This window comes from Poeciliopsis prolifica, unplaced genomic scaffold (genome assembly GCF_027474105.1).
Source record: "Poeciliopsis prolifica strain line A6 unplaced genomic scaffold, Auburn_PproV2 SCAFFOLD028, whole genome shotgun sequence".
Lineage (NCBI taxonomy): Eukaryota > Metazoa > Chordata > Actinopteri > Cyprinodontiformes > Poeciliidae > Poeciliopsis > Poeciliopsis prolifica.
Window position 1 is genome coordinate 1,458,280 of NW_026562403.1, and position 24,318 is coordinate 1,482,597.

At 40.4% G+C, this 24,318-nt stretch overlaps 1 protein-coding gene across 4 annotated transcripts in view; it reads left to right on the top strand.

Moving 5' to 3' along the window:
* rtkna (rhotekin a) overlaps window positions 1-24,318 on the top strand; it is a 59,819-nt gene that overhangs the window by 13,836 nt on the left and 21,665 nt on the right. The window contains exon 1 of one of the 4 annotated variants that reach the window (XM_055048965.1): window positions 3,591-4,116. The exons of 2 other annotated variants lie outside the window; for them this stretch is intronic. In XM_055048965.1, coding sequence (XP_054904940.1) covers window positions 4,021-4,116 — 96 coding nt within the window. In that variant the 5' untranslated portion in view covers window positions 3,591-4,020. Of the gene's footprint in view, window positions 1-3,590; window positions 4,117-17,735; window positions 18,555-24,318 lie in introns of those variants that run through there. One more of the 4 variants, XM_055048966.1, reaches the window with a different exon arrangement.

Here is a 24,318-nt window from a genome sequence, read left to right on the forward strand (position 1 = left end):
TTAGATTTTATAGAAATAAAAACTGATTTTATTTGACTAATAAAATAACACTTAAGCACACAACTGTTATCTTGAAGTCATATTTCTGTGGCCAGATTTGACCGGCTGGTCTTGAGTCTGCTGTACAGAAAATAAATCTTATGAAATAAGGGAGTTGTGTTAAGGCTTTGACAAAATTCACTCCTAATTTCTTGGTTCACACAGATTTTTCCTGTAACCTTTTTCAGTTATGATCAGTCTGACACAATTGGAACCGCTGACTGTGACAGGTTATAAAGGCTTGTTGATCCAGTTGATTATTGCTCCTGTTCTCTTGAGGTGATCTTTTTTTTTTTTTGTCACAATTTCAATTGTTTTAACTTCTTAATTTTCTTAATGGACTCGTTTAGCAACTTGTTTATTGTGGCTCTTTTTATTTTGCTGAATATGTTTATACTGACTGTTTTTATTTTCATCTACAGTCTTTCTTTCCTCCCTCTTAATCGGTCCATAATGTTGTTTTAAATGATAATTAAGTGTCTTTAAACTAAAAGCTTTCTCCTTTAATTTTTTTCTCTGAAAGTACTATATATAACCACCTTCCTCCTGAAACGCTCCCTGAGCTCTGAGTGCACTCTGCTTCCTCCAGCTGATTAGGTGCATGCAGAGGGAAGTTATCCATATTCCTCCACACATCCGTTCAGAAACAACAAAGCTCCGGTCATTGTCTCGAAAGCGGCACAGCCCTTTGGGAGCTTATTATGCGAGGGTCAGCTTGTGTAATTTGTAATCGATGTCTTTTCTCAGATTTCTCGCAAATGTTCTTTTCTGATCAAGCTTTTTTTCTCATTTGATCTAAAAGGATTTGGATCGCTCTAACAACATTCTCACAGCAGCTGACTATCACAGCTGGCTCTTCCACAGTCACATGCTGCTAATCCACCCGTCATCCCATCAATGGCCTGTGACCATCTAACAAGGCAGAAAACCCAGTGAAGCTGAAAGGTGTTAGGTCTTTCCACACTAATCCTACTTGTACTGTTTTTGGAGTTTTTTTGTTAGTTTTTTTTTTTACCTTACCCTCTCTGGCTCTGGGCCAAGAAGCAGCAGAACTGTTTGAGTCAGCTGCCTGTCAGCAGGACCTGTCATTGAGATAATAGCTATTTTCTTCTGGTTTTGTTCAGCTTGTGGGCTTTTGTCCTGCTAGTCTTTGTATTTATACCAGAAGGGGATTTACATGCAGCAGTTTTATGGTTCAAGATGCTTCTGGTGGGGTGATGGAAAGCCTTAAGAAGAATACAGCGGGTTTATCAGTCTTAGTTGATGTTTGCTTCCCCGTGTATTGTGGTCTGATGTTTGAAGATCTTATCCAGCAGTGTATTTTTGCCCCGTAGTAAATGAGCAATGACAATAAAATCTAAGCTGTATAGAAGTATGGATTTTCAATGCAGGATTTGTGCAGAAATCAGAGGATTTTACAGAAAGCACATTAATGACATTGATAATTTGGTTCGATGACATCAAAAGAGGCAAATATTTGATCTGTGCTGTTAGAATTAGGAGGTACTATGGAAAACAAGCTTCTTTTAACATATTTCAACATAGATTCTGAAGCATTACAGTTGAACCTTAAGTTGCGAGGTGTTCAACTTCACATTTAACTTCAATCTTCCCCAAGTCATCGATGGTGAAGCTAAATCAAACGACGACAGTGAGAGTCATCATAACTTTAAAAGGTACAAATCTGTATGCATGTAAAAAAAATATATCAATAGTTGTACTATCAGATAAAACTGATCGGTTGCATTAGGCCTTGTGTTGTCTAGCTAATAACTTGGAAAATTTGCTTTGCTTCATCCTTTAAAAGTTTAAATGTTTTAACTTCCATTAAGCTTCATCTGAAATTTTAAGATTTTCTCCCAGTTCAGCACAAGTTTTGACAAACACACAGTATGCAGCACATGCACATACAAATTTCAGAATGTTTTCTGAACCACGTTCTGACTTCCACTGTGCAGATCCATGCGATATATTTCTTGCTCTACCCCGGGAATAGTAAATCTCAGTCTTCTCTCCAGCTGTTGCTGCCTGCGACAGCTTAGCTGGTTGATCATAAAACCTGCAGGGAAGAGGTGTCTTTGTGAGGGAAATGATCCAGCCGCTTGCTTTTTTTGTCCACTTGGGTTTCCTCCTGTGAGGTGAAAAGCCTCTCAGAGCCCCTTTGTTTCCAATGTTTGCATTTGTAAAAGGTGTACAGCACATGTTCTGGGGGTGAAGGAAAGGCACATATGGAGGAATTTGTGTGTTTGAGCAAAAATAACAGTTGGGGTAAAGTAAAAATGTTGTCCATTGCATGCTTGAGCTTGCGATGCATTTAATTTAACTTGGAAGTCAGGCTTTGTTATAGGGGATGCCATCACATCTGAGTCATGTTGTTGTTGCGACTTAGAAAATGAGTGCTATTTCCTAATTGTTGGAATAGCACTACCATAAGAAATACCAATGTAACATTTTGTACTTTTAAAACACTGAGGAAACATGTTCAGCATAGAGAACTGAGGTTTCGCAGTACAATATGTGCTCCCAAGTTTGTCAATCCAAGCTGTCCAATGTGCTGAGAGTTTATAACTGTAACTTTTACAGCTTTTTAGTAAAATAGCCATGATGGAAACTAATCTTTTTGATTTTGGAATTCTGATTTCCAACAATCAATAGAAATGTTCATTAGTCCACCAATGAGAGATTTCCTCATTGGTGGACTATGAGGAAATAGTCCACCTTTTGCTACATTGCCACATATTGGCAATTTTGCCCAGGGCAGCAGTATGTCTAGTCCTGTTTCTTAGTATAGTAAATAGAGAATGGGTTCCAGCCTAAATTATGACAAATGCAGAAACTTCACAGTGTCAATAGGTCACTAAATTATTCTTCATTTATTACAGACCCTTTAAAACTCAGCGTGGTTTGTGATCTTTGAACAAAACAAGTTACATTCCCTTCATTCAGCCGGTTTTAAAATACACCTCACTAAAGTTAAATGGTTCTGGAATGAGTGCAATTCTTATAAATCTGACTCAGTGGCCACTGGCCCGCAGTGTGTCGGTTGTTTCCTGTGGAGGGGTCGATTTGTGTTCTGCGTATTTTGTCCTGGGGACGCGCAACAGCTGGAGGACAGAAGACGGATGTTGTATTTTCTGTGCTCCTGATATGCTTTTTCTTGTGCCCAGGAAATCACCATTTTTTCCCCCAGAATCTTTTTCCGGTTTGTTTGTTTTGTTTTTTTTCATACAATTTTATCTCAAAGAAGGACGGAGGGGAAAAAAACTGTTTCTGTATTAAATATCAAGACTTGATTTTAATTGCGGTCCGTGTTACTTTGTAGTTCATGGTGCCTTATCGGATGATGCGGAGCCCCAGCTGTCATGGTTCATATTCCCTCCATTAGGGCGTAATAAAGAACAAAGCTCTGCTCCGGCATTTGCGGCGTTTATTGGCTTGAAGGAGAGCAACATATCTCTCTCCTCCCCTTTCCTCTGTTTTCTTTCTGTTCAAAGTTCGCTCCTGCTGCCCGAAGCGCGTCTTAGGGGTTAATTTAACGCCGAGCGTCAGGGCGCGTACGCGCTCACTGATACAGTGGAGTGGTTGTGCCGATTGCTCCCGCAGAGGCGATGCCCTTTTGTGGAGAGGTTTCTAGGCACAGAGGACACACCACGTTCACAGCGGGGGACACAAAGAAGAAGAGCTCCGTTTTAAAAGAAGAGAAAAGGCTCCATTCTTCCCCCGCTGTTTACTGTGGGTGTTTACAAGGATTTGTGTTGCGCGCATGAAAAAGTAGGAGAGGAGACCCCAGCTCGCTCTCTCCCCGGAGTTATCAGTCTCGCGTTGGATGGAGAGAGGAACTCTTGCGCACGAGTTTTGCTCATGGAAGTAAAGATGAAGTTCCCTACGGCGGTTTCAGCAGGATAGCGGACTGGAATCCTGTAACTCGCCTTCAAAAAGAAGCAATTGTTTTCCTTTCATTTGCCTCCACCTGTACAAGGGATGCCAACTGATAAATACGCAGACATGGAGGAAAAACTTTGGATACTGGAGGACCTCAATATGATGTATATCCGTCAGATTGCGCTCAGCTTGCAGGTAAATCCTCACCTTTGACCAGTTTTATTAGACAGAGGGGATGGGTGGGCTTGCACTGTCACATTGTAGCTTTCTGAGGTTTTCCAGTGAACCTCTTTGTCAACTGACACAACATGCTGCTGTGGTCTGGACTGGCACATACAGAGGAGCTTCTTAAAGAATGTGTGTGTGTGACAAACCAGTCACACTGACGCTGGTGTGGTCACTTCCTTCACAGATGGCAGACAGAAAACAACCCCACATGTCATCCATCTCTCTCTTTTAGTGTGTCCCCTTTCAGCTGGGGCTCACACACAGTCCACAGCTGCAGGCATGGCCTCCATGACTCCCAGTGTGATTGTGTGTGTTAGAGAGATGGGGAAAAGGGGGGAGGAAATGTTTTAACATGTAAGCAGTTTTTTTTTTTTGTTTTGTTGTTTTTTTTTTTTGCTCAATCTGTGTTTCAGTCGTCTCAGAGGAAACAGCGAAGGAATTTGCCCCTTTTTTATATTATTCCAGATTTTAAAGATAAGTTAGACATATAGTCACTGGCACTGTTGAAACTTTGCTTTTTGGTTTTTTATCTGGACTCATAAAAGTTTAACAATGTAATTTTTAAAACTAGTGCAGGGATGTAACGTTTTGCTCGCTTTCTGGTCCTGGGTCTTCAATCTTCCTGGGTCTTTAACTCAAACAATGAGTTTGTGCTGTTGAGGCAGAAGTGGGGTAGTTGGAACCAAAACATTGGGTCAAAATTTATTACCCAGTTGTCTCTTTTCTATTGTAAGAAAAGAGAATATAGGGAACCTCATCATTATTTAGAGGCTGCCGTTTTACACACTCATGAATTCAAGGAGCCTCTCCTGCAGTCTGAAATGACTAGATGCAGAACAACGTGATGTACCAAATCACAGTTATCTTTGCAGTGTCTGCTAGCAACACTGGAATCACTAAAAGCTCAGTTTGCATGAGCTTTTAGTGTAATCCTGTTCTGCGTGCACAGGATTAGTCTGATACGTTCCCACACTCTAAAAACATGCAAGACACTATAACATCTTTTTGAGATAAACAACTTGGACCAGTGCTTTGGATAAAGTCCTCAGTCTCAAGCCTGAGGAACAAGGTCAGAAATATAACCCAGATTGGCATTTTTTTTTAACTCTACAATTTAGAGTCTGAAGATTGAACCCTTACTCTGTGACTGTGACGTAACTTGATCATTATCAGGTTGCATGAACCACATCAACTTTCTAAATTTGTGCAGCATCTTTAAAATCTTGAGCTTCAAAGCTACTTTCACATGAGGGTGTAGTAAAAGAAAAAAGAAAAGAAAAAAGCGATGTTTCTGGAGGTTTTTTATAGTTTGGTGGCCTGTAATGCGCTGCCGCAAACCAGCTATCACGGGTTCCTTTTTTTTTTTCCAAACATGATCTGATCAAGCTGTAATCATGTTAACTGTTCTTTGATGATAAATTTATTTACTGCCCAGACATGGGCTGTAAAAATGCTGCCTTGTCTGATAATTGAATCTAGGGCATTATGGTGGAACATAGGAATGTCTTGCATTTCACTGTCTCAATTTTAGCTTAATTTTACGTAGTCAGTTAAATGTATTATAACAAGATAGAAAATCTTTATTTAGTCATGTGGGAAAACCCCCGTGTTACGTTTTCCCCTTCAGACGGAGCTCAAAGGTGAGGGGTGTCTTCCACAAGTCAAAGTATCTGCTCTGAGAAGAACATAAAACTTTGTTGGGTAATTTTGATGATGGTACATGGCCTCTTTGCTCAGAAACACATTTCATTTGGTCACCCACTCTGTTGCCACCCCCCACCCCTCCACGCTGCAGTTCTCCTCACTATGGGTGGGTTTATTAAACAGTGAGATTCTTTGTATGTAGCAGAGCTGTACAGCCCACAGTTTAACTGTAATTTCTGCAAGCTGTGGGGGTTTTAAGAAAAAAAGAAACAATGGGTAATTAAAATTCACAGTTATTGACTGTAAACTCTCTGCTGTTCTCATTTTCACGCCACAGCGGTAGTTTCTGCAAAACCACTCCCACCCGAGGCACAGGCTTACACATGTAGGTTTATGACTTATGCAGACATTAATATTCACACATTATGACACTCCATTTTTCAGGTGTGCACAAATCCTGTGTAAGCGCTGGAATACGTCCTTTTGTAATTTTGCACTCAGTGGAAAGTTACATTTCTGCTCTTCAGGTTTTAACAAGCCTGTTGGAATAATAGCATTGACTGCATTCTTTGCTCCACTCTTTTCTTCCTTCTGCCTCCCTTGTGAGGCCCACTGGGCAGCAATGTCACTTCTTTAATTGTGCGTAAATTGCCCAAAAAAACAATAACACAAACAAGAATTTTTGCCACAGGATACAGGATTTGCCTCAGAAGGGGGTGAGGGATATGGCTGATGGGAAACAGGAAATGGTTGTGTGTAAATTATGTCCACCACCACTGGGAGAGACAACTAAATGTCAATGAAACTGCCAAATAAAAGAAACACATGCACCACTTCCTGTTATCAAAAATGCAGAAGTATTTCTAAACACTGAACTTTTTAAAGATTTTATCGAGCAACAGCCATGAACTCTTTTGTGATTTGGGGGGGATTTTATGTGATAGACAGACAGCAAGTAGTGTATAAGGAAGGGGAATGGAAAGGAAATATGACTTTAAATTATGATTTACATACATAACTCTGAAAATATCTGGCAAATTTGTTTTCAGCCCTCTCTGAATAAATACTTTGCAGGACCACCTTTCACTGCCGTTCAGATTTCAGCATGTCTCCAACATCCAGAGCTTGAAACTTTAACACACTCTTTGTAAAATGGGTAATTTTTTTCCCCTATTGGATAGAAAGTATCTGTGAACATCGGTTTTCTACTCTTGCCAGAGTTTTGCAAAAGTCTGGACTTTGACTGAAACAATTTGACACACGATTCTTTGATCTTAACCATTATGAAATTATTTTCAGGGGCTTTATTATGCATAATGGTGGACCTCTCACCCAGTGTTACGCAGTTTCTACAGGTTTTCCTCCTGGATTGTAGCCTGGCCATTGACTTCCTGTGCAATTCTGCTTAATTAACTAAAATCTAATTTCACATTCTGGGCTTTCTTGAATTGGATTCTCTAATAGATTTTCTACTGGGCGCATCAGCAAACCGAAAGATAAGCTGTGATCAATGCTGTCAATTATCTGTGTTATTTTAGAACTGTGTTCTGCCTGTAGTTTTAACGATGGAAGCAGTGAGAGTGAACAAAGCTGTTCACATCATGGCCAAACTTTAGTGATGTGGAAACGTTTAAAACATCAACAGGGTCCACGCCTCCAGGAAGCAATCGTTTCCAAATAGCCGAGAGCCCAGACCTTCTGTACGAAGCAAATAATGTAGGACAAGAGACTGCTTTAGTTTTCAGGGATTTGGTTTGACTAAACCATTTCTCTCTCCCTGCTGAAAAAGTATCCCCACAGCATGATGCTGCCATAACCATGCTTCACCAAGCAAAAAAAAAAAAAAAAGTTTTCTGGCTGTTGTGCTACTTTGTATGCAGAGAGAGTTAAATTTTGGCTCCTTCTTCCACACTTTTGTTATGTCCTCTTAACGGCTTGTGGCTAACTCCAAACAGGACTTCCTATTGCTTTTCCATGAACAATGGTTGTTTTCTTGCCACTTGTTACTAAAAGTTTGGCTGTGGATCTCATGACTAATGGTTGTCCTGTTGTCGACAGCTTCCCACCTGATCTGTGGATGTCTGGAGCTCCTCCAGAGATTTCATTTCAGATAATAGATTGAACAAGCGCTCTGTGAAATGTCCACAGCCTGTGCATGACCTCACTCTACTTGAGACTTTCCTGATGTTTTCCCTGATATATTTACAGTTTCTTGGCCTTCATAATGCTAATTAAAACATCACAACATTTTAAAACGTTTAAAGATTCGAAAAACCTTTGCAATTTGTTTCATATGTAGACTTTTTTCTCTAGTTATTCGAATGTTATGAATTTCTTAAAGCATGTTTTTTTCTTATATGCAAAATATGGAAGCCTTTTTTCTTATGATTTTTGCCTTCTTTGTTTAGTTAAATGTCAAGAGTTTGTGAGCGTTGTTTGTGACCCAACTTGTAAATTCAGGATTTGTGCTGGGCAAGTCATTCTTTGTTAATCAGTCTTTGTCTGTGACAGTACAATTCTTTCTCTGTGTGTAAGTGTGAATGTTATCAGGATGATCACGCCAGTAGTCACAGCTTTTTGGAAGCACAAAAACTGGAGAGTGAGGAGGAAAAACATTTAGTTGCAAATTCTTTCCAGATTACCAAAAGATAGCATAGAAACTTAACCGCTTTTGCATTTTTTGGTGATTTTGGTGATTTGGTGATTTGGTGATTTTCACAAAAAAATAAACAACTGAGAAAAATTCTCCTCCTTGTCAGAATTTATTCAGCTACCTTCGCGTGGTCCTTCAGTCTGTCGCAGAGATATGGGTAATGCAAGCCTTTGGTATTCCCGAACATCTTCTGTCCTTAAACAAACACAGACATGCTGACCCTGACATGCTGTATTAGCAGTAGCTCGTCTCTAACGTCGACTGACTGGGAACTCACATGGGATTGGGTCGGAGGGGGTCAGATGTCAGGTTCTTGCTGGCTCACTCAAGACATGTGCTCGACCTCTCACACGCTCCAAAGACCTAAACTTAGTTCTGACGGCGACTTGGATGCTTTTTCAGTCTGAACTATCCTGTGACTGATATTTATACAGTGGCTCCTCATTCAGACTCAGAGCTGTGGTTCAAGATGCCGCAAACATTTGCTTGAAAAAAAACAAGAACTCAAGATGGATGGATGCATTGTCTGCTTGAAACTGTGCTGATGTAACCAGCTTGGAATGAACTTAGAGTGTGATTCAGTTCATCCCTTCTACATATGATGTCATGTCCATGAAAGCATACTGGGACTGTTTCGCCATTTTTCTTTTGAGTGTGAAGCATTCCCTGAGTTCATATGGACGTGGTTGGGAAAAGACATTCCTCAGCTTTTAGATTCTGTAGTTTTGCTTTTTCTTCCTTGAAAATACATGGTTCTGTTGAGAAATAATATCAAAAAGTCCTGATATAATCCAAATCTGCAGTGGAACAGTAAAAATGTTGTTGTTTTTATTTCTACATGGTAGCGGTGTTGAGAACAAAATGGAACTTTTGGTCTCATTTGCAAGACACTTTTTGTACTGGAAAACTAACACTTCACCCAAACCACACCATCATCATGGTGAGATATAGTTTTGGCACTGTCATGCTGAGGGAATGCTTTTAATCACCAAATACAAAGAAACTAATTAGAATGGGAAGACTCTAATTAGTCTTCCCATGAAGCTAGGATAATTACAAACAGAAAAATAATTAAATCCCAGACGTGTTGGATCTATGTGTCTCTAGGGTGTAACCGACACAACCACAGATCACCTGATTTTCTTTTATTTTCACTCATCTCAACATTTGTGGAAAAAACATACTGCATCATTTCCTTTCCCAACATGCCTCGTCTTTCACCACATTCAGCCTCTGCCTTTATTCTCTGCACACCTTTCCTTGTCTAACAGCAACATTTGGATCAAGATCAATGCATCGGTTCACAGAGCAGTGAGCAGGTAAAAAGAAAAAAAATAACACCGTGTTTCAGAGTGTGTATATACATGTGCTTTGGAGACTGTGTGTTTGTATTGGTTCAGCTGGCAGGTTGTTTAGGTAGCTCCATATTAAGCTCCACCAGACACAAGTGGAAGGAGTGTTAAAGTCAGCAGGACTCACAAGTCATGTCAGAACCAGAGCACATTCCTGCATGACAGACTACTTCTGCCGTAGCTTAGCTAAGCTTGTGTTTTATATGCTTTGTAGTAAGAAAGTGTTTGCAAACAGTAACAGGCCAGCAATATGCTACATACAAACTGCTCTTATCACTCAGGATTTCAGCGTTTTAAATATGTTTATTCGTGTGGCAGGGTTTTGTACTGAGCTCAGTCTGTTTGCTGTGTGTGTGTGTTTTCGATTAAGTATGCTTTTAGATTTTCACTCCTGGGTTGCTACAGTTGTTTGCAGTTCTCTCAGCGGTGCATGCCAAAAGTAACCGAGAAAGGGGTCTTTGTGTCACATCACGCACACCTTCTGCTCAACACCAGGCCTCGCTCTCCTGCTTGGAACAACACATCTGCTTTCCAAACCGCAGCTATTCCAGCCAGCTTCCCTTCAACCGCCTGAAGTCCGAATCAGGTGGCACCCCACCTCGGATCCGCACCCCATACCTCCCGTGGATATTACCACAAAACTGTATCGCCGCTCAGTAGTTCATCCTGGCCGTTGCCCATGAGGTGGCTGGGAGGAGCGGCGCTGTTCTAAATGGCACCTCTGTGTGAGGAGAGACCTGGTTGGGTTCTGTGCTGATCCCGTTTCCTTTGAAAAACAGCAGGGAGATGGAGCAGGAGAAAACACTGAGCTGAAGGTGATGTTGTTGGAACCTAATGTAGACCTGCCTCCCTGCACCTTTGCTGACTGGTTTATGTTGTTGCTCACCCCCATCTCTGCCTGAGGCTGCCTGATAGCTTTACCTTGTTTATCTCTTTACCGGCATTCAGGCCCTTATTCCCACTGATTTCATAATTTAAAGGAGGCATGCACCAACCAGGATTTTGTCACCAATCTCTGATTTTTGTAAAGCTTTGACCAAATAATACTTAATTTAGCCAATTCTGGTTTATCCCTAAGTATAATGTAGAAAAATATAAGAACAGCAACCAAAATATTGTTTTGGTTGCCAAGCTGTAAAACAAGACATTTTCTTAAGCAAAAATCTACAGTTTTTGATACTGTGTTTAGTATTTTATGCTACCGTGGTTATTAGCATACTTAGCATGGCTTGTGTTACAAAAACACCAGTTTTTGTATATATTCCCGTAAGAATGTAAAGTCTTAATAATGTTTCCAAAAAAATGCGAACTTTTCTAAATTCAGGCAGATTCATGACAGAGGTTGAAAGGCCGAGAGAAACGTAGCTGCATTCAAACTTCTAACGTCCACAGGAACTACACTGACTGTCTTTAAAGTTATTACAAGCTTTTGAAAGACATCACTAAATAATTTACCTAATTGGCTGTGCCATGGGGTGAAGAAGAGAAGAACTGCCTTATGGAAGAGACAGACTGCAGTTAAATATGTTTAGAAATACCAATAAACTTTCTTCTGTTGAGTTTTTTGTTTGTTTGTTTGTTCCAATAAAATCCCTCTGTATTTATCTGGGTTTAGGATCAGCAAAGGTAGGCAGAGGCTCAAAGAAGAATCTCTTTTTGTGGTTGTTTTAGCATGATTTTTAAATATTTTACTCTTTAGGATTTTACTGTTGTCACCTTGTTTGATTACAACATTTCAGTCATTTTAAAAGACTGAAAATAACTAACTCTCAGGCCTGTTCTCTGAGCCCTTCATTTTTTTTTTGTTTCGCTATCATGAACATGCATTAAGACAGTTAAAATTTAGTATTTCTAAGTAAAACCTGGATCCTGAGTTATTGTGTTCATAGCCTTGAGAGTTACAGTTTTGAAGCGGCGGCAATGTTTGCTGCTGGCTGCTTATCAGGTTGTTGTGCTAAAATAGGAGCTCCTGAGAATGTGCTTAGGCTTGTACCTTGTTACTTTTGTGTTTATACAGCCTGTTCATGAGCTTGTGTGATGTATTTGTTTTCTTTCCTGTCAGTGAGATAAAATGTGCGCAAAGAACATAAATGCGGCCAAGAGTATGGGTCCGTCAGTTCACTCACTGACTTGCGTGTCTTTGATGATCATGTGCGTGGGTTTAAATGAATTTATTTGTGCATGCTTGGCTCTTTTTCTTTTAGCTTGTCTTTATGTCCATCTAATGTCTCTCTACACAGTGAGTGTTCTGGAGCACAATATGGGAAACAAGTGTAGGGCAAGAACTTTTTAACTAACAATTATTTCCATTAAGACAATTCATTTTCGGATGGATGTTCTCCTGCACTATTTAGAGCAATAGTGTTGCTTGCATAGCTGTACTTTTGCTGCAGCTCAACTTCTGTTTTTTTCAGCAACAAGCCAGATTGTAAAATTAAGTCACTTGTGTTGACATGATGATATCATGTCAACCAGTGGGTGTGTTGATGTGTCTGTTGATTGGAAAAGCTGAAGTCAGTATGTATAGTTCATACCCATTTCAGCGAATTTAGAGGTTTCTTGAGGACCAAATTAAACTTATATTCTCTCTCTTTAATGACGTCTCCATGTTTAATTAAACCCGTCTGAGATTTACAAAACAAAATGGATGCAACGACAAGAAAGGTTGTGGGATTGGTTCGTCCCTCTGTGGTCGACGGTTGTGAATGTTTTACCTTAAAAAGGAGAGAAGTATTAAAGAATCACAAATGGGATCTATTACTGGGGAAGTCCCAGGCCTGGAGGTGGGGGTGGCAGCAGCAGGAGTTGGGGTTTAATGTGTAAATCTGAGGCCTGAAACAGCTGAAAGAGACCTCTTGTTGTGGTGCAAGGTGCTGATAGGCATGGAGGGACTGAGCATTCCCCTAAACACTCAACCCCACCCAACACTAAAAAACAACACTCTGTCTCACCATGATGAGATCAGTCGTACTCTCTAGTTAGATGATATCATGTTTGGTACTTGGGGTTATAGGCTTGGGGCCACTTTAGGAGGGGCCGGGTGTTTGTAGGAGGAGTAACACTCTTTGAAGGCTTGGTGAATTTGACACTGAATGATGTGTTGCTGCCAAAAGCTGGCCTTTTCTCCTACTGGGACTCTGACTTTGGCCTCTTTCACCCAGCAGTTTTGTCATGCAAAGATGAGTCTCTCTTTGATGGGTTCGTTAAGGGTTTTTGAAATTAGGTTTTATATGGAAGCTTATATTTTACTGTACTGCAGTAGATAACTCTCTTGATGTTTCCATTAATTATAAATGTAGACTAAAGGCAGCAGCTACTTCAAGAAGAAAATTGCTTCCATCTTTACCATTTTCTTGAAATTTCAAGAAAGTTTTACCAGCTGCAAACACAGTTTTATTAATGTTTAAAATACACTATCTGGTTATTTGCACAACAACTAATAAATATTTACAGAGAAACTAGAAGTCCATCATTGATGTTATTATTTTAAATGCATATCAACACCAGAACAGATCATGGGTGGCACTGACTGGAGTTCTCATTTTAAGCAGTAGATGTCACTGCAGTCTGTCTCTTTTCAATCTGTTTTAGCAGAAGAAGAATTGATTAAAAGTATATGATTGATACAACTATTCACAACATAGATTGAAAGTGCTATGTTTCCACAAAAATAGGAGGCATCACATATACCTCCTTTTGTGGTTATAATATACTATGCATAAGCTTGCAGTAACCAGCCAAAGTGCAGACACTGCTCTGCAAACATAACTGATGGTGGGTGCTCCAACCTTGCAAAAACATGGATGTGCACAGCCAGCTTGAAATGCCAGAACATGTCTCCCCTCCTGATTGCTTTTTGGTGCAAGGCGTCATCTTTGCTACGCTGTGGCTGCCTTGCTTAGGTCGACTTCAATATCTCTCGCCCTCCAGGTCCTTTCAGAAATCACACAGAAAGGACTTGAAGCATTTTTCAAAAGCGGTTGGGTCTGTAGGGTCATTGCCCTCATATAGAAAATCTAGCTTCCTCTTGTTTTCAGACATGACAAGTACACGTGTTTGTCCAAGTGGTCTAATCCAGAGATCCATAAGAGATGAAAAGGTTAATCCACTTTACCTTAACTCTGTCTGACTGGGAGACAAGTCAAGATCTTCTAGTGTTTTGAGTCATATCGTGCAAAAGCCCCTATTAACCCCACTGTTACACCTCGCTCCTGTGTGTCATTGCTCAGTATGTGAGCGGTCAAAAACTGGCTGCTGATTGTTATGTAACTACACGAGCCGTTTATTTTTGGACACCATTTTAGGCGTACATGATAACTCACACATTCAGGTCATTCAGGTCTTTGCAGTTGGTATCTACAGCTGTCACTGTGAGCTACATGACTAAATAATGTTAGTCAGTATTTATATTTATCTCTGGACGTGATCCCTGCTGATGTAAAACAGTTGAAGTACTGACGAACTACATGGTTTTCCTCTTGAGGCTGTGTGCTCCATGGTAGGATCAAAGAGGTGATAAATCTATAACCTAGTGGGTTTTTGCTGCCTAAAACATCACTTTACAGGGAGGAAACTACTTTTAGACATGCTGGTTACTTGAGTCTTAAAACTCTAGAAAGGTTCACTGCTAAAGTATGTCAATAAAAATAGTTTTCCTACTGCTCTGATGTCTGCTTGGGATCTGGCTTCAGTCCACTCTCAGCATACTTGTGGTTAGGCAACAGTCATGCCTGCAAACAGCTGTGAAGAAACTCATGCCTTCTGACACCGGGAGGAAAACTGATCTTGTCATCCTTCTGCCGTCCATGTGTTAAACAAAACCACAACAGACACATAAGAATAAAGATAGAGTTTCTCAGACAAGAAGGCAGAGGTTAGCTGTAAGAACGAGGGAGACGAGTGAAAGATCCTGAAGAGGTCGTCATGGCGCCGTATGGCCAACAGAGGGCTGATGGGGTCAACTCTTAAACACCAGACAGAGTCTTTCTCATTTGGGAATAATGTGTCTTCACTCCTCTCGGCCACTGCAAGCCGTAGGTCCTCACTTTCATGTAACGCTGTGAAAACATGACAATGGGCAGTAGTGATTCAGAAACATGTTCTATAGTTAGACACATGTGAGGCTCCCTTATCTTTGTTGGGAAGGAAGTAATCTTAAGAAGGACATTTGGTTGGAACAGAGGAAGAAACACACAGGTCTGAGGGGTGGAAAGGCGCTGTTGGTGAGTCAATAGGAAGTGCTTTAGAGTCAGACGGCATAGCAAGGCTTGTCAGGCTGACGGAATGTATTATTCTTAAAATGTGGGACTTATGGTGCCATGCAAGATTATTCACTTCAACCTTTCAACACATTAATGTATTTTATTTAAATTGTATGTGATAGGCAAATGCAAAGCAGCACATTATTGTGCTGTTTTGCACAATGGTTTTCAAATTTGGTACAAATAAATATGAAACATTTGACATGCATTCGTCATATTTCGCTCTAATTGCAGCTGCAAGTCTTTTGCATTCTACATTTAAAATGAAAAATTCTGTCCCCGTCTTCAAATAAAAGTTTAGCAGAACTGAACAGTTCACTTTAGAGAATTTTTTCATTTAACTTTTTGCAACTTCTCAAACACAGAAGATCTGAAACCGTCGACATTCACGGTATCAACGGTTATCAAAGTGAAGAACATTGAATACAAGTGAATGAAACAATTTCCATGTTCTTGATTTGGGAAACAATTTTAAAGCCCTGCCTCATTTTTCTTCCACTTCAGATTTTCTCTTTGTGGTGTGCTGCTTTTTGTGGCTCTAATTATAAAACGTGTTAAAGTTTGTGGTTGAAGCACAACAAAATGAATGCAAAGAAGATTCAAGGGATAAAAAATACAAGTGCAAGTTACTGATCAACAATCATCCATTCAACCATCACTTGAGTTACAAAGCAGAAAGATAGTAATAGAAGTTCCCTATTTGGTTTTATTTTATAACTCGACCTCTTGAAATGCCTCACAGACTCAGCAGATGTTAGTTAGTACAGTAGATTGGATGTTGCACTAGGGCAGTAGTGCGACTCACCTGCATGCCTAAACCAGCACTTACACTATATTCCCTGCTGCCTTGCACAAGCAGCTGCTTGTGAAGCTTTAATCTGATTAACTCCAGGATATTTACAGCTCTTAAGTCCTTGATTATCAAGGCTAATTTTTTTTCTGTTGCATGGAAGAGATTTATTTTAAGAGGGCTGATGACCAAGACTATTTTTAAAAATCTGTCGCGGCCCTATTAATACCTTGTGACTCCAGCTTCTGTGGGAATGTCCTTTTACCTGAGGGTAAAGTGCTGCATTCTTGCACTGATGTGATGCTTCTTTAATGAGATGGACTGTGCTGCTCTGTTTTCTGATAGCCAAGTCTGCCCACAAACAGAATTTCTCCCATCCTCCTACACCTCAGCTGCTTGCATCTCTGGACTGCATGCCACTATTCTGCTCACTCACAAGCAACAAAACAAATGCTGTGAATTTTCTCTTCCATCTCTAAAAAGAAACAAAACCAAAAAAAAATTAATAAATGTTTTGCTCCCATTTTGCTCTGCTGATATTTTGAGAAATAATATGAAAAATTGGAACAATGCTTGGTGCAGAACCAACTTCTTAACAGAGGTTGGTTTTCTTCCAATGTTTCCAAAATTAAGTTCCTTATGTGTTTTCCAGCAGTGATTTCCTGGGGCCGAGCGCGAGGCTGATTCTCCCTTCTTAAATTCCCACACATAACTCTCAAACGGCTAGTGTGTGTTTTCCTTTCTGTTAGCCCGCAAATCACTCCCATATATCACCAGCGGACAAGGCGATGCGCTCAACTGCACATCGACATTGAAGTGCGCCGGTATGGGAAATGCAAAAAACAGAGGGACGCAGAGTAAGTGCAATTGCAGAAATAACTTGATAAAGATGGCTGTTGTTTGTAGTCACCTTGATGTCTTCACATTAGACGACATTTACCACTGAAGTAGAATTAATTTTCAACTCTATCACTTACTTAGTAAGTAACCAAATACTTCCTCATACTTACTATAAGGATATCTAGCTGCGCAATAATTTACATACAATGCCTTTCTGAAGTTTTAATGCGCCTTGAATGTTTTTGTCATGCTATTAGCATAAAACCATAAACTTCTGTGTGTTTTCTTGGTACTTTATGTTATACACCAAAACAAAGTGAAACATAACTGTGAAGGCAATTATTATTATGTTTTTTTGTTGTTTTTTTTACAAAAAATGATCTGAAAAGTGTCTCTGTGAAAGGAAAGCCTCGGAGGTTTGTCAGAGATTATTAACCTGCTTTTCCATCTAAACTGAGAGACCAGTCAAAAACAGCATAAAGCTGTGAAGCAGCCAAACAAGCCCATGCTATCTCTAGAGGAGCTGCACCGGTTCACAACTCAGGTGAGAGAATCTGTCCATAAAACAACTATTAACACTTCATTTCATAAAGCTGCCCTTATTGCAGGAGTGGTAAGAAGAAAGTCATTCAGAGTCCCTCTTGATGAGTGACAAGGACGGTAGTGGCACCAGCATGCTGCGGGGATGAATATAGTCATGGGGATCGACTTGAGCTGAGATTCATTTCCCAGTTGAACAACATACATAAACACAAACCCGAATATTTAACGCCAATCCAGAATCCATGGCAAGACTTGGAAAACTGATGTTTGCCGACATTCATTATGACTGAGTTTCAGCTACAATTTCAGTCTCTAGATGTTAAAAGTTGATTCAGGCAAGCAAAAAAACAAACAAACAAACAAACAAAAAAGACAACTGGAGTGAAGAAGGGTTGGGGCTGAATGCACGCCATATTCTTAAGATTTATTTATATGTATATTTCTGACAATCAAAATAGTTACTAACTACTACAGAAACACTATGATCCAACCAGCTCTGGCCATGTGCCTCGTGGGGGAAAAAAAATTGAGTCATAGCTTGAAAAAGAAGAGGGAGAGAGAAAAAAATAGCTTTTCCACAGTGGGCGGTGTAGTGCAACAGTAGATGCTAGTGGCAACTTCAACCCACTTTAAAATCTGCCAGATCCTTTTTGTCACTCTGTCATGGGAAAGGAAGCGCTGAAGTGCGTCCGTGTGGAGAGAATTGGACGGAGCGCAAAGCCCACGTTTCTCTCTGTTAACACACTGAGCTGGGATCATGCTCCTTGAAGACCCGCGGAGATCCCTGCTGGACGCGGCATCGACTTTCAATGGCATTTCACTCTGCTCTGTTTGCGGCCAGTTCCACACACATTAGGACGCGCACACTCACACCCGCCTCCTCGGGAACCGCTCTCGGTTGGCCCATCAGTCGGTCAGTCTTTATCCTTCCTCCGGCTGCGTGTGTTTGCGTGCGTGCGTGCGTGTGCGTGTCAGTCCTGGACTGCGACGACGGATATGAGGAAGATTTGTCTCATGAAGGTTGCAGGGAGGGATTCAAACGCATGACCGCTGACGTTCCCAAAAGAGACAGCGGGTCTGACCGGGAGCCTTACGTGGAATATTTGAACTGACGTTTCCTTTTTGTCGTTACACATTTAATTTTGGCTGTAAATGGAGGCTCGTCGGTGGGAAAAACTGAGTTAAGGTCTTCTTCGTTGCCTCTGGGACTCCGACGGGGCAGTGCGGTTGCGTAACGCGCCTGGCAGTTTTGGAGAGTTTTATTGGTGGGGAAGAAAATCGCTGCTCCTTCAGAAAGGATGAACAACTCCAAGAACATCAGGGTAAGACTGCTTATTTCTGGCTCCACGCTTCTCCTTTTTTTTTTTTTTTTTTTTTGCGAAATGGAAAATGGGATTAGTGAGACGCGTCACGCAACATTGGAGAGATTCAGCTGATTCAGATTGTGAGTCCCGATCTAACAATCAGGAGTAATCCTGCTTGTCTCAGTGTCCGAATCATTGATCTAATCCATTGGAAATCGACGAAGATCTGGATTAATCAGCAGCAGATTGGAATTCTTCAACATTAATCGCCAACGCTTTAGTAAATGATTAATTTACCAGTGAAATGAGCTCTTGTTCCAACTCTTTCCCGTTGTTTGGTCATTAGAAATGTCCCATGTTACATGCAGTTATACACAAATAGGACATTATCAGATATGAGTAAGATGATATTAGTGCAGTTGACCCACATCTTCCACTCATCACTCCCTTTACTATTATCACAACTTCCCATATTTCCAGCATCTTGGTCACAAAGGCTGTGGAGTTTCAGGAAAATACTAAATTGCTGAAATATTGCAATATCTATTAATATCATCATTTATTTTATCACACTTTATTTCATATGGTTCCCAACCACTCATCACAATCTGAAGCAGATCAGACCCTAAAAAAATATCCGCAAGCAAAATAACTCTCTGAGTGTGTCCATGTAACAAATTGGATGAATGTTTGGAGGAAGAACTTGAATCTTCCACTCACTGGTTGTTTTACTTCAGATGTGAACAAATTTCTCCTAAAGCCTTGGGAACTGGTAGCACTTGTGCTGAAATTGAAAGATGGGTGTAGGACATGCATTCATCTCTTGTAGGTCATCACATTTTTAAACAATTTTTTTATTCTGTGAGTCCCTTTATAGGTAAACCAAAATAATCCTTCTCGTAATCGCCTCTGCTTGACGGAGAAAAAGAGCTGTGTCCTGTTGTGTGAGCACGTGAGCATCGGCCGGAGGATTAGGGTTCAGATTCTGGCCTCGTATGGATTGCAAAGGTCATGCGCATCAGTCAGATATCGAAAGAGCAGAACCGCTGGTGTGCATCTTCATTTGTTTCTGTGCAGCAGGCATCTCCAAGATGTGTGTGTGCTCAGTGTGTTCCTACTACTGTTACAGCAGCCACAGCCATCTCTGATTGTTAGTGCTGAAAAGGTCAGTGATGAGCCAGAGGATCTTATTAGCACTACGGCACCTGATGCAGTTTTCACATTAATATCTCCTTTCATCACATGGTTAGTTGTGTTTGCTGCAGTCAAACCGGTCCTCTCTGCTGTTAAGTGCTGTTTCTCTTGCGCTTTTTTGTTGCGTTTGCATTTATAGAAGCAAAAGTCCGCACCCTCCCTCATCAGTCTGCCGGACGTGGAATTCTTTGGCCCTCGTCTTACAATCAATAACCACTTACTGCGGAGGAGGTCTCTGTAGCCAAATCAGTGACTCCCCCTGTCAAGATAGGTATCTCCAGTGTCTCTTCTACTTGCATCTGTCTGCCACTCCCACCCTTCAACCTTTATTCACATCGGTAGTCACAGTGTTTCTTTTCCTCTTGTCCTTGCTGCCGTGTTTCTGCAACAGAGGTCATTTAGTTTTCTGTGCCGATATTGTCCAGCACCGTTTCCCAGGAATCTTCACCCAATGTTGAGATTGGTCGAACATCCTCGACCTGAGCATCGCTGGGGGTGGAGTGCAACCCATTAATCTAAGCACTGATCTGCATAAAAGCAGCTTCAGTAGAGGAACGTGTGAGCGATTCCCCCAGAGCAAGCCGTCTGAGACTTATTATAAAGATTCTGCCACCTATTCTCCTCTCCTCCTCAATATTGCCTCCCCGCCTGCTGAATTATAGATCTCTTAACTCAGACTCACACACACTTCTTTCCACTCTTGTAGCTTTAAACTTTCACATTGCCCTCGTCCTTAGTTTTTTTAGATCCTGGCCTAAAACAAAACCAAAAAAGCTCAACACTGCTTTACAGCGCTTTCTTACTGCATTATTATCTTAGTATTAAATTATTTCTTATTTTAGAAGCAAAGCTCACAAAATAAAATGTTGTTTACAAAATGTCCTCATATGAAACGAGACTGCAAAACTACAACAAAGGCAAAGAGGAGAGAGATTTTATCCCTTTTGTTACAATCTGTATGCACATTTTTCTGCAAAATATCTTTAACTCATCTTAGAAACTACTGTTTTTATTTGTTTTGTCAAAGTCAAAACCGGCTGGTTAAAAGTACCTGGCTAGACAGATATTACAGGATTTTTCTATCAGAGATCATTTTGAGCCAATTTCTCACAAAACCTGAAACGTCTTACTGATTCACCAGACTACTATGGTGATATTCAAATCTTTCTGCTTCATCTGCCAACACAGATCACCAGGCTGACATCATTGAGCCCAGTTTGACCAGTTAGCATCACCATGCATGCACTTGCAGTGAAGCCTGTACCGCCATTATTTCAGTCGATATCAGTGTGTGCAGTGTTCATATTGCAGAGCCCTATTTGGAGTGCAATAATTGGATGATGTGTTCCAAGTTTTATGAACTTGCATTTTTTATGTAAATGTAATGTTTAGCCAGTTGGACAAAGTGTTGCGGCAGCAGATGCTCACAGTTGCCGCTAATGGGATCACCCACAAAAAGGTCACAGAGTGATGGATTGAAAACAGGCATTTATCACACCTGACATTTTCTCATATTATGGAGCATTAAGCAGAAAGACAACTTTGGTTTGGTAGATGAAAAAAAAAGGAGAAATACCAACATTCAAAACAAGGTGATGACCTTATGATGCAGCAGAAGGATGTCAAGTGATTGATGGAGGAAAGAGCTCCGTCTCACAAGGAGATATTCAGACAAGGAGCTAATGCAGAGCTGCTGGCTGAGAATCATGGTCAGACCCCATTCATGTCCATCTATCATGGCTGCCTCAGGGAGCAGATGCAGAGCTGTGCGCCATTCATCTCGTTTCTCTCCCGACTCCCTGTCCAATACCTGCTACCTGCTATGTGTGTGTTTTATGGCCGCTGTTGATGTTTTCCCTCATTTTACTCACACCTATGCTGCTAATCAATGTTTGTTTAGCGGGATTGCGTTTGAGCTGATGATACGAGCAAAAACAGAATGAATGTGTGCACTTAATCTCTGAAGGTGTCAGTAAAGGGCTAGGGCTTTATTTTTCTCTCATGGCTCTATGATGAAACGCTAACACGGCAGTATAAAATCGATAATAATAACAGGAGGGATTCAGTTTAGTGCTCTGTCAAACACGTCCATGAACACTCACTATGTCTGCAACAATCATCCACCTTCAGCCAGAGCAGTGTATTAGATTAGGGCTGAAAGAAAATTCATAGCAAGTCTGATAAATATGTGCCTGCTGAAAGTTAGAAGATCTGGAAGCAATTTGTCTCCTTAGGTTTTTTCATTGCACTATACAGTATGTACAAACAAATACACAAGCTGAAACTTGTCTAATACCCGACCACTTTCCCTGTGCATCACAAGCAACATTTTTTTTATATAAGAAGAATCAACAATTAATTGTTATTAAATATGAATTATTTTGTAATCTTTGAATTTGTAATTAGTAATGTATTCATCATTATTTTATGTTGGCCAAGAAAGGTCAACAAAATTCAACAGAAGCTATGCTAGTACAGCACTTACTAGCATAACTTCAGTTGTAGCTTTTTGTTGTGGTGTTGTGGCTTTTGCAGTTTTTTGACCCGTCTGGGTTAGCATACCATCCATCCATCCATCCATCCGTCCGTCCGTCCATCCATCCATCCATCCATCCATCCATTTTCTGCACATCCTTCTCCCTAGTGGGGTCAGGGCAAACGTTACTTGCGAGAGGCGGGGTACACCCTGGACAGGTTGCCAGTCTGTCGCAGGGCAACGAGGAGACAGACAGGACAAACAACAACCATGCACACACACTCACACTTAGGGAGAATTTAGAGAAATCATTACCTATGTTTTTTATTTTTAGTAAAAACATTTGCGTGTTAAAAAAAGACGAAGAAAACGAGAAGGGTTTTCTCACATCAGTTTGTAAATAGATCTATATATAGTGAAGGAGAGCTTCTATGAATCCACACACTGAGAAGTAAATGACCTTATTGACCTTTGCTCTGTAGCACAGGGGAAAAACTTGGCCAAGTATAAGCGTGTATAATTTTTATAGACTGACTGGGCTAAGAGCCAAGCACATAAATATTGGGAAGATGTGATTTTTCAATGACAATAATATTTACTCTGCATTCACTTGCATGGCCCACTTACTCATTTTCTGGGTTAAAACCCAACTAACCCTTAATGACAGTGGATCTAAGGCTGACCCAGATGCTGCAGAGTCCCTGTTGGTCACAGTGAGAATTTGCATTGAGGTTAATGTTATAAATGTTTTAATCTTAATGAAAAAAAGTAAACTTCTAGATTCAGAAATGGCACAGAATAAATCCAGGTAATCCAATAATATCAAGTGTTCTGTTACACAAATTAATAGTTGTCAGTTTTTATGATACTCTTGCTGCAGCCATATTGCCCCATTTCCTTCCAGCTTCCCTTTCTAATATGCATGCTGTGGATGTTAAAGACATAGCATGGTTTGGAAATTGCTGTATAGATAAAATAAAGTACCACACACACTTCTGCTTCTGGATTAAATAGCTGCATGACAGTGTAAATAGAAGGATTTTCAGCATTGTTATTGCAAATTTTAAAAAAGTCCTGTTGTGAGCCCTAAGGTAAAAACCATGGCTGCAAATTTACACCTTACAAAATTCATCAGCACTCAGAGGATTCAAATTGTTCTGTTCTATCTGAATAATGATTATGTTGTATGTGCATTGTCCCTCTGCAGATAAACGGTAAACGAAATCAGTGTGCAAAGGTGTACTTATGTAAATATGGGTGTCCTCCCTCCACTACCAATCTGTAAAAGATTTGCTGGAAGCCAGAGATAAGGAGAAACTCACAATTGCTGGGATTAATTAGATTCTCTTTTGTTCTTGTTTTTTTTTTTTTGTTTCTTGTATTTTTTTGTTTTCAATCTCAGCTGGTCTTATCTGCTTTCTTGCCTCCCCGACTCATTTTCCCACTTTCTCCTGCTGATCAGTTGTGTGGGCACATGTAAGGAGGCCTAATGCAGTAGCCATTAGTAACTGGAGCTGACCGTAAGTGCTGTGAAGTGGCCAGAGGGTGGAGACCAAGTGGTGGAATCTGGGACTGAGTGAATCTCACCTTACATATGTTCTCTTTGACATTAATATGTCTGTCATTAATCGGTGCTTTGAGACAAAACAGGCTTCATGATCATTTGATACACAGGCTTGTAAGTGGTTTGTTCTTGTTATGTACTAGGGTTGGAAAATATCAATATTTTTATTATCATTAAGCTTTGATACTAGCATATAGTTTTATTTTCTCCATGGACAGATTGCACCTAATGGAGAGTGTTAAGAGTCTGTTGAATTTTTTTCACTTTACTTACTGACATCTTTATTTGGCTTCAAATAAACAGGTAGTGCCAAATGTAGGTGTAGGTTTGCAGTGATTTAGGAAGTAACTGTTGACACCTGCAATTAATCCCTTAACCGCACGTAATCTTCTAAACACATCACTGCTGAACAAAATAATAATAATACAACAGCCCAATAATTGCAGCAGCAGACAAGTTACCACAAAGTAACTTTGGAACATTTCAAAATCAGATGTGACACAATTGAATTGATCTTTGCACAAATTGCACAACGTTTGCAGAAGTTT